At 43.7% G+C, this 17,455-nt stretch overlaps 1 protein-coding gene, 1 long non-coding RNA gene and 1 other non-coding gene across 13 annotated transcripts in view; 2 read left to right on the plus strand and 1 right to left on the minus strand.

The window, feature by feature from the left end:
• The first annotated feature begins 5,416 nt into the window (after positions 1 to 5,416).
• On the plus strand, positions 5,417 to 16,131 carry LOC144320838 (uncharacterized). The gene is made up of 5 exons (XR_013386476.1): positions 5,417 to 5,530; positions 7,906 to 8,200; positions 11,129 to 11,238; positions 12,467 to 12,540; positions 15,953 to 16,131. It is a non-coding gene; the product is annotated as an uncharacterized LOC144320838 (long non-coding RNA).
• On the plus strand, positions 9,202 to 9,308 carry LOC144321503 (U6 spliceosomal RNA). Its single transcript, XR_013387146.1, has one exon. It is a non-coding gene; the product is annotated as a U6 spliceosomal RNA (small nuclear RNA).
• The window catches only part of LOC144320837 (uncharacterized), a 41,273-nt gene continuing 35,388 nt past the window's right edge, over positions 11,571 to 17,455 (minus strand). For all 11 annotated transcript variants that reach the window (XR_013386473.1, XR_013386469.1, XR_013386466.1 and 8 more), the window contains one exon: positions 11,571 to 11,682. Coding sequence is in view for 1 of the 11 variants with exons in the window: in XM_077909827.1 (XP_077765953.1) it covers positions 11,678 to 11,682 (5 nt within the window). In the remaining 10 variants the exon portion in view is untranslated. The remainder of the gene's footprint in view (positions 11,683 to 17,455) is intronic.

Below are 17,455 nucleotides of genomic sequence, written 5' to 3' on the forward strand. Positions count from 1 at the left end.
AGGATAATAGTACTTATCTTACTGGGCTCCTGGAATGATTACATGACACAATGTCTATTACGGGCTCAGCACAGAGTCTACTGAAGAGTAGTTATCATTATTATTACTTGAGCCTAAAATGTGATTTGGTAAATGAATGTCCTGCTTTCACCAGTTCTGGAAAATACAGTAGTCCCATCCCCCCCTTATCCTGCATTTCACCTTCTGCAGTTTTAGCCACCCATAGCCAACAGGAGCAGGTGATCCTCCTCCTGGTGTATCATTAGGAGGTCAATAGTAGCGAAATTCTCCATCACAACGCTGACATCCGTCACCTCACTTCGTCTCACCAAGGAGGCTGTTTCATCACCTCATGTCATTGCAAGAAGCAGAAGGGTGAGTGCAGTAAAATGAGATGTTTTGAAAAAGTGAGAGAGCGTATTCATGTAACTCCTATTACAGTATCTTGTTATAATGGTTCTATTTTATTATTACTTATTGTACATCTTACTGTGCCTAATTTATACATTGAACTTTATCACAGGTATGTACATATAGAAAAAAAATAGTATATACAGGCATCCATGGCATCCTGTAGCATATCCCAGCAGACAAAGGGAGGGACTCTTGTTTTGTTTTTAATTTATTTTAATTTATTTTTTATTTTTTAATTTTTTTTTAAGATTTTAAAATTTTATTTATTCATGAGAGACACACACACACACAGAGAGGCAGAGACACAGGCAGAGGGAGAAGCAGGCTCCATGCAGGGAGCCCAACACAGGACTCGATCCCAGGTCTCCAGGATCACGCCCAAGGCCAAAGGCGATGCTAAACCACTGAGCCACCCAGGCTGCCCAGGGAGGGACTCTTATATTAATATCAGTACTTCAGTGCTAAAATCCGTCAGGTAGACATGGAGCTTTTCTGAGTCAGCCTACCCCCCTCACTTCTTGCCATTCAAGGAGAGGAACCCTAGTTCCTGCCTCCTAAACTCCATTTGCATTAGATATGATTTTCAGTGTTTTGGGAAAGGTGTGTGCTGGGGCTGCTGGGACAAACATTTCAAAGCAACACTCAGGTTCCTATCCGGGATCAACCAGTGACTTCAGACAAGGCGTTTTATTTCTCAGTCTCTGTTTCATTCCTTGTTATATAAAATGAGTAGGAAGTGAGGATCCAATGAAGGAAGAACAACTCCTAGCAGGACCTAATGCACACTCAGTAAATTGTGAATGTTTTTATCTCAGTCAATAGTATTATAATTCTTGTCTTGTGATGAGAGTTAATGGGGCTTGAAACTTGAAAATGGTAAGAAATTATCCTCCTTTCTCCTATGAAATCTTGATTCAGAAGACAACTCTATTAAATAAGGCAGCTGTTTAAAACATCACGCCTCTGGAGAGCGAGTTGTAGTGTAACAATGATCAGAGCCTTGACTCAACGAATGAAGGTCAAACAGAATTCTGCTTCATTCAGCCTAGTGGGACAGCCCTCTGTGAAATCACACCTCTCACGACTATGCTGTGGCTCTGCAAGAATTCCACTCAAGTATTCTTTATTTTATTTTATTTTATTTTATTTTATTTTATTTTATTTTATTTTAGAGAGAGAGAGAGAGAGCAAGCATGGGGAGAGGGGTGTGCAGAGGGAGAAGCAGATTCCTCACTGAGCAGGGAGCCTATGTGGGCTCCATCCCAGGAACCTGAGATCATGACCTGAGCCAAAGGCAGATGCTTAACTGACTGAGCCACTCAGGTGCCCTCCACTTAAGCATTTCAGTCAAGTGCCCCAAGTAATCAAAACAAGAGAAAAATTAAAGAGAAAAATCATCCCTATGACTGGGGTTTTTGAAGAACATGTGATGACAGGGAAAATGATCACATAAAGTTAAAAAAAAAAGAAAGAAAACTGTTGTAATCTTGAAGTAATTTTAAAATTAATTCATCAAGAGGAAGAATCATATACATAATATATTCCCGATTTTATGGAAAATATATTTGCATAATTATTGAAAGAAATACATCAAAATGTGAACAATTATCTCTAGTCTGGATGATGTGATTAGGAATGATTTTTTTAATCTTTGTCCTGTATTCGGTATTTTCTACCATTAAAATGTACTCATTTGCTAATCAAAGAAGTGTGTTATTATTGATGATGATGATGAAAAATCTTAATGATGTGGAAATGTGCTTAGTATAATGATAAATGAAAATTAGTGGAAAAAAAAACCCTTTATACTGTTAAAAACAAGATAACAGGGACACCTGGGTGGCTCAGCAGTTGAGCATCTGCCTTTGGCTCAGGGAGTGATCCTAGAGTCCTGGGATGGAGTCCCGCATTGGGCTCCCTGCATGGAGCCTGCTTCTCCCTCTGCCTGTGTCTCTGCTTCTCTCTCTCTCTCTCTCTGTGTCTCTCATGAATAAATAAATAAAATATTGAAAAAAACAAGATAACAAACCCCAAATGGTGTCACTTATGCTAAGCCCCATGTCACCAAATTGAGATTTATTTACAGTTTTGGCCTCTCCCAGAAATGGAGTCTCAATATGGTCAATCAGGAATCACCTAGTCAGTGCTAGTGAGGTTCATCTGCCCGTTAGACCCCTGCCATGCCCTAAAGGAAAGTGATTTTGCCATAACCAATCCACTTGTTGCCCAATTAACTTCCTGTTTCTGCTCCTTCTGCCTATAAGAGTCTTTCATTTTGTACAGCTCCTCGGAGCTCTTTTCTACCTGCTAGGTGGGATGCTGCCCAGTTCAGGAATTGTTGGATAAAGCCAGTAAATCTTTAAAATTTACTCAGTTGAATTGTGTTTTTTAACAACACAACATGATCACAAATGTGTGTGTGCGTGTGCACTTGGGTAGTATCAAAACCTTAGTTATTTCTGAGCTGAGTGGTGGAACATGGGTAATTTGTAATTAGAATAAAGAACCACAAAATCATTCATATTTGTTGTCACCAAAAGTAAATTTCAAGCCAAAAGCATTATTGTTAGTTGGAGAGGTGGTAGAGGAGGGGAAAAACTAGAATGTAATGATATTAATGACAATGGCTACTATGAATGTAGGACTATGTGTCATGCGCTGTTCACAATCTGTTTTATTTGTCAAAGTCTTTAACAGCTTTTTTAAAAAAACACTTTATTTATTTATTCATGAGAGACACACACAGAGAGAGGGGCAGAGACACAGGCAGAGGGAAAAGCAGGCTCCATGCCAGGAGCCCAAGGTGGGACTTGATCCTGGTTTCCCAGGATCATGCCCTGGGCCAAAGGCAGGTGCTAAACCACTGAGCCACCGCGGGATCCTCTAATGGCTGTTTCAAGTAAAAACTAAGAGGTCCTACCTAGGATAAACAGTCCAGTTCTTCCCTAGCCTTCCTGCCTCCTGGAGGGAACATTCTTGGTTACGTGCAGACAGACATATGGCTAGATTCCAGTAGACATATGGCTACTTACCTTTAGAACTAATGTAGTATATAGCTGGAGTCTCACCTAGCACTGGCACTGACTTTTTTGTTTTTCAGCTTTTCATCTTGGTCTTTAAATCATGCTGGTGACAAAGATGTAGCTGAAATTTCCACTCAGTGTTTTTGCTTTTGAGATTTATGCCTTTTTATCTGAAAAAAAAAATCAACGTAATGATTTTTGTTATTTGTTTTTGCAACAAACCAGAGAGATGTGATGAATGAGCAGCTCTCACAGGTGTCCACGAAAAATAGATTTTTACAATAGGCTGCTGTTTGGATCACAGACTAGACTCGGCAACGCCCTCTTAGAGACACTGGTAGGCAACTGCGCCACCGTGTGGTATCGAGGGGTATGGTATGGAGGCACATTTCTTTCTTTTTCTTTTCTTTTCTTTTCTTTTTTTTTTTTTTTATGACTTTCCTAGTTTTACACTGTAAGTGCCGAAAGTAACTTTAGTGGCCACTGGGTGGGGCTCTTTCTATTTGTTGTGGAAACTGAGACCCAGACAAGGGTTCCCATCAACCCGGGGCTTGAATCCAAATCTTCAGGCCCTCTTCAGACCCTTTCTTGCCTCACAGCTGCTTCCAGTTCTAGGTATTAACGCAGGGATGTCTGCCTGTCAGCTGTGGGGAAGCTTCGTGCAAAAACTCGGTTTTACATCCAAGGAAACCGAAACTTAGAGGGGCTAAATGATTTGTTGGAGGATCCACACAGCTCATATTGTGTCCCTCCATTCATTTACTCACCAAATATTTAGACATGTGTCTACTATATGTCAGGCTCTGTTCAAGACACTGAAGACACAATAGTGAGCAAAGTAGACAAAAATCCCTTCATACATCCTCTACCAAGGGAGACAGACAAGATAAGCAAATAAAATGCATAATATAATATTTAAAAGGGCTCAATGCTAACATGAGAAAAAGGCAGAATGCTGTTTAGGGGGAGAGAGAGGTGAACTACTGGAAGAGGTCACATTTCAGAGTGGCCAGAGCAGGGCTCTTTCCCAAGATGACTTTTGGAATAAAGATCTGAAGGAATTGAGGAAACCAGCCCTACAGATATGGGGGGAGGACATTCGGGTGGAGGAGACAACCTAGCGGGAATGAGAGTTCCAGGCAAGAAGGAGGTAGGAGAGGTCATGGAGTGGGGGGGGAACAGACCATGTGGGGCTTTCGGGTCAAAGAAGGATTTGGGCTTTTACTTTGAGTGACATGGAAGTCACTTGGGAGTTTTCATCAGGCGAGTGGTGTGGTTGGACTTTAGGATGGAAACTCTTGGGCTGCCAGGCTCACAATGAGCTGCAGAACACAAGGGTAGAGACAGACAAGGAGGCTCTCTGGTGACTGTGGTAAGAGCTAACAGTAGGTCGGGCAAGGGAGGTGACAATGGATATGGTAAAATGTGGCCCCAATTTTAAAATATATTTCACAGTAGAGCAAGAAGCTTTGCTGATGGATCAGGAGTATGAAAGAGAGGAGACAGGGGTGACACCGAGGTTTTTGACCTGAGCAACTAGAAGCGTAGTGTTACCATTCCTGGAGATTGGAGGGAGCCCCTCAGCAGCTTACTATTAGACCCGCTAAGTGTGAGATTGCCAGCCCACACCACGGTGTCAGGCCCGCGGTTGATTATGTAGGTCTGGAGTTCAGCCAAGAACCATTAAGTTGTAACAGTCAGTGAAAACATCACCTCCATAAGGTGACTAAGGGCACCATAATGACTAGAAAACATCCAGGCCCAAATGATAAATACTTCCTGTTTTAGCATTGGGCTTTCCCAACTTCTACCCAAAGAAACCTTTGAAATTAGCTCTGCCTTGCATACAGGAAGCTATTAACCTTTTGCTCACAGACATGAGACTTGAGTCTCCTGACACTGGTTAGGCCTTTTGGAGGATGGATGAGTGTTTCCTAGGTTATGGAATGGAGCCTGTGTGAGGTCAGAGGGCAGCCTGCCAGGCCTGCAGAACATCAGGGAAACTATCCTAAGCTTTCTGTCTTACTAAAGGGAGAGGAGATCCAACCTGAGGCTTTCTCTTCTTTGCCTCCTTGGATTTTATTGATACCCAGGTCAGGTGCAATTGCTTGCAGCTGTGTGGTCTCTTTATTATTTTATTACCTGCACTTGCCATCCTGCACAATAGCTCTGTACATGATGAAACTGACATTCCTTCTTTTGCATCATGTCCTCTCTTGGGGACAAGGACAAGGGAGGGCAGAGTGACTGAGCACTTACGGAGTTTAGGAACTGATCCATATGCCCTCAACCAGTATACAAAGACAATGCCACCGACCTACCAACTATGACACTGATTGTAACAACTGACCTTCAAACAATGGTTTACAGTTCCAAAGGCACTTTTGCATAAGAGCACTGGTGCGCTGATTAAAAGTATAGACTCTGAAGCCAGACTGTTTGGGTTCGAATCCCCCTTCTGCTATGACTTGCTGTTGGTCTAAGACAATTAAACTATGTGTTAAGCCTCAGTTTCGACTGCAAAAAAAATCAGGATAAAAAAAATCGTAACCCCTAAAGTGTTTTAAGAGCTTCATTGAGGTATAATTAATGTATGAATAACTGGATATGTTTGATAGGTACGATTTGATGATCATGTAGGTCTGTAATCCTCTGAGGTCTAAAGTGATTTTAAGGATTGAGATGATACATGGGCAGCACTAAAATCAATGCCTGGGACATAGGGAACCCTTAATCAAGGCAGAAGTGATATTACCTCCTGGGGCCCTCAAAAAAAAATCCTATAAGGTGGATATTCTTTTTAGCCAACTTTACTAATAAGGAAACTGAGGCTCAGAGAGGCTATTCCGTGTGGTAATACAGCAGGACATAGCACAAGCACTAGACCCAGTCGTGAGGATTCCCAAGCTTTCCCACTAGAAATCTAATTCCTTAGGGGTTGACACATGGGGCAGCCCACTCACCCTTCACCCTCCCCTTCCCTTTCTTCTTCCCAAACTCAGAGGCTGAGCCCAGGCGTCCAAGCCCAGGGCCAGGCTGAACCCCTGCCACCACTGGAGATGCAGCATAGTCTCCACCTCAGAGGATCCCTAGTCCAGAGGTTCTCACCCAGCTGGAGGACTGACTGGGGTCGTCTGTTTGGGCCCCAGGGAGAGTGCAGAGACAGTCGGGTTTCAACTCAGTCCCATACCTGCCTGAGAACTAGCAGCCTTGGGAGGCACCTTTCTGCGCCAGCACTGGGGGTTATCCTTGGCCTCTAGACATTTAAATTCCCATGCTCCGCTTCTGAGCCTCTGGCACGTCGTGAGTAGAAGCTCTCTCCGGGGGTGAAATGGAACAATTTCCCCATTGAGAAGTGGGCTGGATGTGGAGGAACAGAAAACCTCCCAGGGGCTTGGCCTGAGCTTAGGTTTTGACTTGAGCAACCTGGCATCTTGTTTTTCCTCTCTCTCTTAATCCTCCCTTCCTTCCTACCTGCCTACATTCCTCCCTTCCTCCCTCCCTCCCTCCTACCTGTTTTTTGCCCTTCCTCCCTCCCTGCCTTTAAAGAGAATGGTGCTCTGTGCTCTGCGGCCTGCTCCCCATGGGCAGAATTGCGACAGACATCCTAAGTGAGCACTAGAGATCTCAGAGATCTGGCTACTCCGACCTGAGGCCGCCTGCTTACTAAACTGGGTGAGCTGGGTTCAGAATGGTCACTTTGCACAATTCAGGTGTCTTTGGTGTGGGGCATGGATTTGGCTAGGTGTGACTGTTCTGCTCCTAATTTAAGCCACTAGTTGTAAATATAGGTCTTGGTGCCTATTAATAACCCGCAGTCAGCACACTTGTCTCCTGTTCCTCCAGTTACTGCAACCGTGCCCTCCTCTCTCCACTGCCTCCCTCTGCAGCTCTGCAAGCACAGGCTGAGCCATCCGTGTACCTCATGAGCCGTGGCTGAGCCTGTGCATGCCGTCCACTTTGTCTCCCTTCCTCTCTTCTGGCGCCAGGACACCAAGTCACTAATGTGGCTAGGTGAGAAGGAAAGGAAAGAGGAAAATAAAATAATAGCACTTCATTCTGATAAACCTTGAAACCCTTAAAATTATAGCACTGGGCTATCCTTGGCTTGCTGTCCTTGGCTATGAAAATAGTGGTCCTGGTTCTTAGCACTCCCGAGGTCAGAGGTTTGGATAAGGAGCCTTTCCACTGGGTAGGATTGCTAGCTTTTGTCTATGAGATTTCCAGTGCCCCATTCAGTTTGCTCCCTCCCATCAGCTTCTCCTTTTTATAACCTGTGGCCAAGAAAGGAGTCGAAATATTACATGTAAATAAGGAATACCGCAAATATTACCTGAAAATGGGGGTTTGAAACTTGAAAGTCACCAAAGAAAAGAAGCATCTTGATAGAGGAGACCAAGAACTCTAGGACAAACTGTCCTGAGTTCTGTGTCCCTAGTTACCAACTAGAGCCCCCTCTTGCCCACAGCTGCCTCTTCCAAAAAACGAGGATAGCAATCTACACCTGCCTTGGTGCAGAGGATGACACCAGATTGTTTCTCAAGATCTCTCCCAGTTCTGATGAAACAAAACTGAACAGAGGAGTGGAAGCTACCAGCAAGCTGGGCAAGAGGAATCAAGAGCCTGTGGTGTCCAAGAGCCTTCTTGGTTGGTACCCATGAAAGCAGATTGCCAAGTGTGGCATCTGCAGAAGAAATGTGAGATCCTAACAGTGTCTGACAGTAGTAATATCAGCCTCGAGCCCTTTGGTAATTCCATCCCAGGTAATCACCCTGCTATAATCCTACCACCTCCCGCAGACATCACTTCCTCTGCCTAGCAAATTCCTTTAACACCTAGCACAAAGCTTCACACACTAGGAACCCTTTCCTAGATATCCTGAAGACACAGGAGGCTTTCTCTCTGGGTCCCGTAGGACGGACCCACATTTGGAGCCCCCAGTGCTTTGCACTGCCATCTGCTGCCCATCCTGGACCATCAGAAAGACTTGGCCTCTTTACCTTTGTGGGGCGCAATTTCTGTATGTCCTCCTTGAATGGAGAGACATAATAGTACTTATATAGTGACCTTCCATCTGTAAAGGGCTTTCCCCTACATATTCTTGTTGAGCCCTCACACAGCCCTGGGAGGATGACACAAAGAGGTGAAGTGACTTGCCCTGGTCATTTGGTGAGAGGCAGAGCTAGAAGATCTAGATCAGTTCAGGAACCATAAAACCCTTGTAGGTGTCCCTGACTGCTTCTTGTCATGTAGTAGAAAGCTTCCCAAAATAGTAATGTCCCCCTCAGCTTCTTTCTCCTTTCTTTCCCATCAAGTTCAAGTGTCAGACAATGAAGATAGCTGCTGAGTCAAGTCCCAAGGGAATGAAAGTGGTAATATCCTGCCTTCTTTACTTGCTTGTCTACCTCCTCTGGCAAAGACCCTTTCTGGAGGCATCTAATGTCAGGGCCTGGGCCCTCTGTCTTAAAGTATGATCTTTATGAGCTGTGTCGCAGACCCTCTTGCTCAGCCGGCAACCTGGTATAAGCCACAGCCTAACTGGGGGCTCTTGAGGGCTTGTCTATATTGAAATACTGTGCAACTCAGTTTTCTCACCTGTAAAAATAGGAATTCAACTGAACAAGCATCACTTAGATGCCACCATGTACAGAGCCCAGAGCTAGGTACTGGGGATAGAGATGCAAGGATACATAGGGTATGGTCTCTGTCCTCAGTAAATGTAAAGTCAAGTGGGAAAGACAAGAATTGAAAAAAAGACAACACAGTGCTCACTTCAGCAGCACATATACTAAAATTGGAACGATACAGAGAAGATTAGCATGGCCCCTGCACAAGGATGACACGCAAATTCGTGAAGCATTCCATACTAAAAAAAAAAAAAAAAAAAAAAAAAGAATAAAAGAAAAACAGACACTACAGCAGAGTGAAATAAAGTAAGATATGAAAGAAAGGCTATTACCTGATGTGCTTACCTCACACAGGCCTAGAATCAAGTATTCTGAAGGCATCATACAAATATAAGCAAATATTACACTATCTGGCTTCTGTAGGAGACACCAGTTGGGTCGTCTGTTCACATCCTTTCTTTTCCAAGAACTCCTGGAGCCAAATTCATGATGTAATGGTGCTCCCTTCCCATCCCACCTCCTCTAAGCACCACCAGCCATTTTACTTGATTGAATTAGGAGCAGACCCCTTGCCCCAGGTAGGACATGTAGAGTCCCTGTTCTGTGTTTGGAATGGGACTGAAGGTCAGTCGGTCACAGTCACCTGGGGCTTTGAGAAGAAGAGATACAAATTCTGGAGGCATGGACCACTATCTTCTGACAAGGTAGCTTGACAGTTAAAGAATGCCAAGCTGCCACATCTGGGTGGAAGCGTGGAGCAGAGGCTTGGAGAGGAGGGAAGACAAGAGGCAGAGGCTCCCTGATATTCAGGACGAGGTTCAAATCTGTCCCTGCCCACCGGAATGATAGCCCAGCAAGGACCATCTTTCATTAAAGATAGCTTTGATGGGCTTCAATCACTTGCAGCTGAAAGGTTCATAATTAAGCAGTTTCTAAACAAATTCAGCTCAGGCTAGTGTTGAACAGAAGTCCTCTCCTAGCCTATGTAAGAGTTGTGTCATTCATTCATTCAGCCAATCAGTTAATGAATATTATTGAATGTCAACCATAACAAGCCTCATAAGAAGAAAAAAAAGTTGGCTGTACCCTCTATGATATAAACTACTGCTGGATGTCAGCCTTCTGACCAGCCAGCCCTCAAAGCTCCTGAAATTACCCAGGTGTGCCATGGGAACACACTGGTGTTAACTGAACTTGCTGTTTTTGCAATTATCCCTGAGAAGTTTTGAAGCATTAGACACTATGATGTTTGTCTGCACCTCCCCACTCTCCCTTATGGTAGCATGTCAGACCCCACTCCGCCACACACACACACCTTTGGGGGGCTTTTCCATCCTGGCCCATGCTCTGCAGGTGAGGTTGCTAATCACAGGATCCTTCCCTCTGATCACAGGATGGACATGGGACCTAAGCTAGGCAATCAGAATCTCTTCCTGGAAAATCTGGATTTAGAGCTGAGACAAATACAGAGGCTCATCTCATAGCAGCACCACATAGAAAAGATCCCCAGCTACCCTGCTGAGCTCAGGGCAGCCGGTGTCCTGCTCTCAATTGTTCAGTTGTCCCTTTAAAGCTGTAGCCTCTCCAGTACCCATCACTCAAAAAATAAGAATCTTTTGAACTAAATTAGCCGATCAGGTATTTATAACCAGAGTCCTGACACATCTTCTTTTTGGACAAAAAGCCCATGGGTGAGTGAAGAAAAGACAAGGAAAGGTCAGGAGAGAGAGGACGGTTGCATCGTGTCCTGTACCCAAGCCTATATCCCAAGCCTAGATCCAATTTTTAAGACTCTTTAATGAATCTATATTTACCATGAGTTTTTTTTTATTTATGGAAATATACACGTGTCGTTTGGCTGAAGGCTCAAACTTATTTCAGGAAAGCAAGTCTGTCATTTCTCCAAAGTCCCTGTTAGCTCCTTCCACACCTGTTCCCCATTCTGCTAAGCCACCTATTGCTCATTTCCAAAGCAAAGAATAAGGACCCAGATTCCAGGGTAGGATACAAGTGATACTTGAAGAGACAGGTCTGTGATTTTTGTCATAAATGCTCTTTTTTTAGTAGGCTGCACTTCTAGTATGGAGCCCAATACAGGACCTGGACTCACAACCCTGAGATCAAGACCTGAGCTGAGATCAAGAGTCAGATGCTCAACTGACTAAGCCACCCAGGTTCCACTCCTCCCTTTTTTTTAAAGTTTATTTATTTAGTAATCTCTACTCCCAATGTGGGGTTCACACTCAAGACCCCAAGATCAAGAGTTGTGTGCTCTTCTAAGCCCACCAGGCATGTCACAGGTGTTCTTAATGGACATTCTGTATTCTTTCCAGTCAACACAGATCCCTTATGAAAATACATTCCATATCTCATAAAGTTGTCTCCCAAAATAAGACTCATAGAATCCCTAATAATAGATCATTAATCCAACCCTGTTATTTTACAGATTGGTAAGCTTGGGTGCAGGGAAAGTAAGTGGCATACTCAACAGCACAGTAGCAGATCACAGAGAGAACTCAGGTTTTATTAGCACCACACCAGAGTCTTTTCCACCACTTCATGTCTTCTTCCACAGTGCAATTCACTTTCTTTTCTTTAAGGATAAGACTGTTCTTAATCTTAAAAAAAAAAAAAGAATGTTATTAATCTCTCTATATAAATGTTTCATTGGGCAATAAATACTTGACAAAGAATCTGGTTACAGAAACCCTAGAGAATTTGCTTCCATTACCACCTGAGATCTGTAAATTATGCGAATTATGACAGTAAGGATACAGAATCCAAATAAGACAATTTAAACACGTTCAAGTCTTAATTAAATATAATGTATACAAAGTAAGTTACCTGGTACCTATGTATGTATATATGTAAACTCCTCCAAGTGACTCAATTACATGGTAGACTTAGAACTAAGGAAAGAAAATGACAAGGAGTTTGATTGGCAGAAGGTGTTTACAGGGACTTCTCAGTGGTGGTGAGTTCTCCATCACAGGAGGTCCAGCAGAGACTGGGCAAACAACCATTTGTCAGGGATAGAGCACTCCAACAATTTCATAAGCACCAGAACCTTCCCAATAACTTTTTTTTTTTAAGATTTTATTTATTTATTCATGAGAGACAGAGAGAGAGAGACAGAGAAAGAGAGAGAGAGAGGCAGAGAGAGAGAGAGGCAGAGACACAGGCAGAAGGAGAAGCAGGCTCCATGTGGGGAGCCCGACGTGGAACTGGATCCCAGGTCTCCAGGATCAGGCCCTTGGCTGAAGGCGGCGCTAAATTGCTGAGCCACCTGGGCTGCTCTCCAAGAGCTTCTTTAAACAGAAATTGCTGCGCCCCACCCCAGAGTTTTTGATTCAAGAAGTCTGGGATGGAGCTTGACATTTGGCATTTCTACCCCGTACCCAGGTAATACTGCTGCTGCTCATCCAGGACCACACTTTGAGAGACACTGTGAGAGAAGGAATTTGAAAGTAATGGAGGTGAGCCACTTCACTGCAGTTGAGCTATACAGAACAAGGTCCCATTACTCTTTAATGTCCAATCAGACAGCTTGAGTCCAGTTTTGCCATGCGAGCTACCTTTGGTGATAGCTCTAAATCCTATGCATTCTGTGCTCACCTTGAGGTTGGGACAAAGGGAACCACCTTGAGGCTGAAGGACACCTAGAGGGCTCCGAGTTGCTGTTTTTTTAGGATCAGCTGCCAGAGATGTGGTGTCAAACTCACACCTGGGACATGATATCCCTCTGAAAACAGCATCACAGGCAACAGAAAGAGCCATTGGTGGTCTTGTGACAGAACGCTGGTCCTCACTCACTGCCAGTGACTTACAGAAGCAAGAGAATCTAGCCATTGCTGCCTGTGGGACCACTACTAAAAGAAGGACATTTTGGGGGTGCCTGGGTGGTTCAGTCAGTTAAGTGCCAGACTCTTGATTTTGGCACAGGCCATCATCTCAGGGTCATGAGATCGAGCCCCAAGCCCTGGGTTGGGCTCCACACCCAGTGTGGAGATTCTTTCTCTCCTTCTCCTTTTGCCTCTTCCCCTCCCCTGCCTCCTCTCAAAAACAAAAAACAAAACAAAACAAAACAAAAAACAAAGAAAAAACCACACACACACAAAAAACAGAAAAGATAAAAAGACATTTTGCAAAGCCCTATACAATCTTTGCCTATACCTATGAAAGCACATAACCAACATTTATTGACCTTTCACCCTGCATCAAGTATTATTCTAAGCAAGTTAAATGCATCCATCTCTCATTTAATCCTTATAAGAACTCTGTAAGCAGTATTGGTAGGACTGGGGCTTGAACCCAGAGACTTCAGCTCCACACCCCACACTGACACCCTTAATCAGAGAGAAAATAGTTGTCAGAGTATAAGGAATAGAGGTCTCTTCTCCCACTGGTCCGCCAGGCCAGAGCTTTAACCTCTGGGTGTTATCATGGCCTTGCTACACCTCTAAAGGGCCGGGCTCCTAGAGTTTCATCTGTGTGCCTCACATGTACATGTAGTTACTGTTTCTGAAGCTTATTCAAAGTCCCAGGTGACTAGGTCAGGCAAGGTTTTCAGGTGTATACACCTCACTGCCCACATGGGCCTTTCCAATATGACAGTCTCTGCTGGTGCTGAGTACAAATTGCCATTCCAGGTTCCCCCACCACCACCGATTTAAGTTACCCTTTGGGGAGCCTTGGTGTCCCCTTCTGCCTGTTGACCTTAGCTGGACTCACCTGAGGCATCAAAAGTGTTGAATAATATTAAACCCCAAAGAAATGTTGTCTGAATATTGGATCCCTTTCATTCAAGGAGGGTCCCTGGCCTCCAATGCTTACTTCTCCAACCTGTCCCCAAAAGTCAACCACATACAAGGGATGAGACACAGCTCTAGCTGGGAAACTCATCTTGATTGCTTTCTTCCTCCAGGACAATTCCTTCTTCCACTGGCTTTGTCTTAGGAAACTAAAAAAGACAACTCAGACAATTCTTGCATACCAAGATCTGCCCCAAGTCCTTTGTTGTATCCATCCAAACATGGGTTTTGGTAGGTGCCTCTTTTAAAAGGCAGCTTCCCTCTATAATAAAATAATGAAGTTTTTACCTTCTTTGGGTCTTCCTACCCAAGCATTGGCAGTTTAACAGTGTTATCATTCGAAATATAGTGAGCACCCATTACATTTAGGGCACTGTGCTAGGAGCAAGGGGTACTAATAAGATACATTCTGTCCTAGGAGCACCTGGGTGGCACTGTTAGTTAAGCATCCGACCCTTGGTTTTGGTTCAGGTTATGATCTCAGGGTCCTGGAATCCAACCCTGAGTTGGACTCCACATTCAGTGCAGAGTGTGCTTGCACTTCTCTTTCCCTCTCCCCTGCCCCTCCCCCCCATGCTTGCACATCACACACTCTGTCTCTTTCTCAAATAAATAAATAAGTCTTAAAAAGATACAGTCTGTCCTAAAAGAAAAGGATGAAAGGCTGCAGCATCCACCCTGGATCTCCTGCCCCAAAGATGATGAAGAAGGACATGGGGTGGGGAGAAGGGGTGGGTAGATAAGAAGGAAGAGGCAGTAATCAGTAGTCTGAAGACTATCTGCTAGTAAAACCAGAATAGCCTGACATTAATTCTATTTAAGGACAGCCTCAACAGAGAAGTCTTATTAGCCAAAGCTATCAAAACAGACCCACTTTCTAAATATGTGGCTAAACTTTTCACTCCCCAACAACTACATACAGAAACATGCTACAAGAATAAATTTTTTCAACACACTCTCTCTAATACATAATGATGTTCCTGTTTGAAGAGCAAAATAATTGAGGTGTAGATGGTGAGTGACTTGCCCACTATTATGATAAAAAATACTACTAAGTGGTTCTTAGGAGCTTACTGGCAACGACCTTAGATTTCACGTGTGGCTGGCCCTTGGGTGAGCATCGTAGGTATCTTATTACTACATAACAAGCCACCCCCAAATTTAACCACTTACAATGACAATTATCTATTTGCTCATTATTCTGCAGTTGGGGCTGGGCTTATCCAGGCTCACATGGGGTCACTCATGTGCTTGCAGTCTTCTGGTGGGTTGACTGGAACACAACGATCTAAGATGAGCTCACTTACGGCCTGGGACAGCTTGATGCTGTCAGACGTTCCTGTCCCCCTGATGTCATTCAGTAGCCTAATGCAAGCTTACATGGCTGCAAGAGTGTGCCAAGAGGGCCACTGGGGAGCTGTAAGAACTCTTAGGCCTAGGTTCTGAAACTTGCATATTGTGATTTTTGCCACATCCCATCAGTTCAAGCAAGTCACAAGGCCAGCCCAAAGTCAAGAAGCAGGCACACAGACTCCACCGCCTGATGGCAGAAGCTGCAAAGTATTGTGACCATGTTTTTCATACTGTGAGATAGCTGGGCCTCATTTCTTCTGCTCCAGACACCCCAGCTCTTATTGTCACTGCTAGGGCATGGCCAGCATCTACCAGCCCCTGCTGTCCATGGGAGAGGATAGATTCATTGGAGCTTCAGAGCTTGGGGACTTAATCTTAGCCCTTGGATGATACCCAAACATATTGATGTTCTTCCAAATATATATTGAAATGATCAATGAAGTTGCAGACTATCAATCACTATGTAGATGCATTAGTGGTAATTGCCGCCTATGCATCAACCCACAGGTGCACAGGTCAGACATCATCATACATTCAAAGGGCACGTGATTTCTCAGGTGATATCCTGGCATCCCCAGGCATGGCCCGTCATTTCCCCAATGACCAGTTAATACACAGTGATAAATAAAGCCATATTAAATGTGTTTAGTAATTTTATTCAGATTTCAAAATATGTTTTAGAAGAAAATTCTTTTCTACCCTTAATTGTTGTTTGTCTCTATAGGTAGGCAGACCTCTCAATATTTGGTGGAAAAGAAAGAAAAGAAAATCCTGGTTCAGACAAGGAGGCCAAGAGTGAGGGAAGAGCCAGAAATAGTTCTGTACAGGGTATGTAAGAGAGGTCAGCATTGCTACAAATGAATTAAACCCACCCAAGTGAGAGCTTATAAAATGCAAATTGTTTTACAGCTTCAAGGTATGCTTTACAAGGTATGTTTTACAACTCCAAGGTATGAGGTATGACTGAAATGGTAAGCTTCATGGGTTTCAAGCAGACAATATGATAATAACACCATTATCTATGAAGCCATCAGTACAATCAGGATAATGAACATACAACTCTACAGATGCTCTTGTGCCACTTTGTAATCCCTCCCTCCTGTTCCACTCACCTTTCCCCATCCCCAGATCATCACAGTTCTGCTTTCTGTTGCTATTGATAGCTTTGCATTTCTAAGATTTTTTTTTTTAAGAGAGAGAGTATGTACCCAAGCAGGGAGAGGGGCAGAAAGAGAGGGAGAGAGAGAATCTTAAGCAGGATCCATACTCAATGGGAAGCCCAAAGCAGGGCTTAATCTCATGACCCTGAGATTGTGACCCGAGCCTAAAGTAAGAGTCAGATGCTTAACCAACTGAGCCACCCAGTGGCCTAAGATTTTATATAAATGAGATCACCTAGTATGTATTCTCTTTTTTGTCTAGCTTCTTTCACTCTGCATGATTATTTTGAGTTTTATCTATAGTGTTGAGTACATTGATAGTTTATTCTTTTGAATTGCTGAAGTATACATTGTGTGGACACAGCATAACTAGTTTAGCCATTCCTCTGTTGATGGATATTTGGGTTAAGCTATGCACTGACATGTGACTCTTCCTTTCCCCAATTAATATGTTGAGACCCTAACCCCCAATGTGACTCTATTTGGAAATAGGGTCTTTAGGAAGTAATCAAGGAAAAATGAAGTCAGAAGGGTGGGGCCCCGATTGGAGAGGATTAGTGTCCTTATAAGAAGAAATACTAGCAAACTCTCTTGCTTGCTTATGCTCTTTATCTTTCCAAGCGCCCTCAGAGGAAAGGCCCCATGAGGACAGAGTGGCCATCTGTGGGCCAGACAGAGAGCCCTTACCAAAATCTCAACACTACTGGAACCCTGATCTTGGACTTTCCAGCCTCCAGAACTGTGAGAAAATGAATTTCTGCTGTTAAAGCAGTGCAGTCTGTGGGATCTTGTTATGGCAGCTCATATAGGATTAGACTCATATAGGTTGTTTATAGTTTGGGGCTGTTGTAATGAAGCTGCTATGAATGTTCGTGTACATCATTGTGTGGACATCTGCTTTCATTTATCTTGGGTGAATATCTAAAAGGGGAATATCTGGGTCACATGGAATATGTACATTTATGCTTTTAAGAAACTGTCAACACTTTTCCACAGTGGCTATATCATTTTGCATGTCCAGCAGCAGCGTATGGGACTTCCAATTGCTCTACATTCTTGCCAATACT

This window comes from Canis aureus, chromosome 9 (genome assembly GCF_053574225.1).
Source record: "Canis aureus isolate CA01 chromosome 9, VMU_Caureus_v.1.0, whole genome shotgun sequence".
Taxonomy (NCBI): domain Eukaryota; kingdom Metazoa; phylum Chordata; class Mammalia; order Carnivora; family Canidae; genus Canis; species Canis aureus.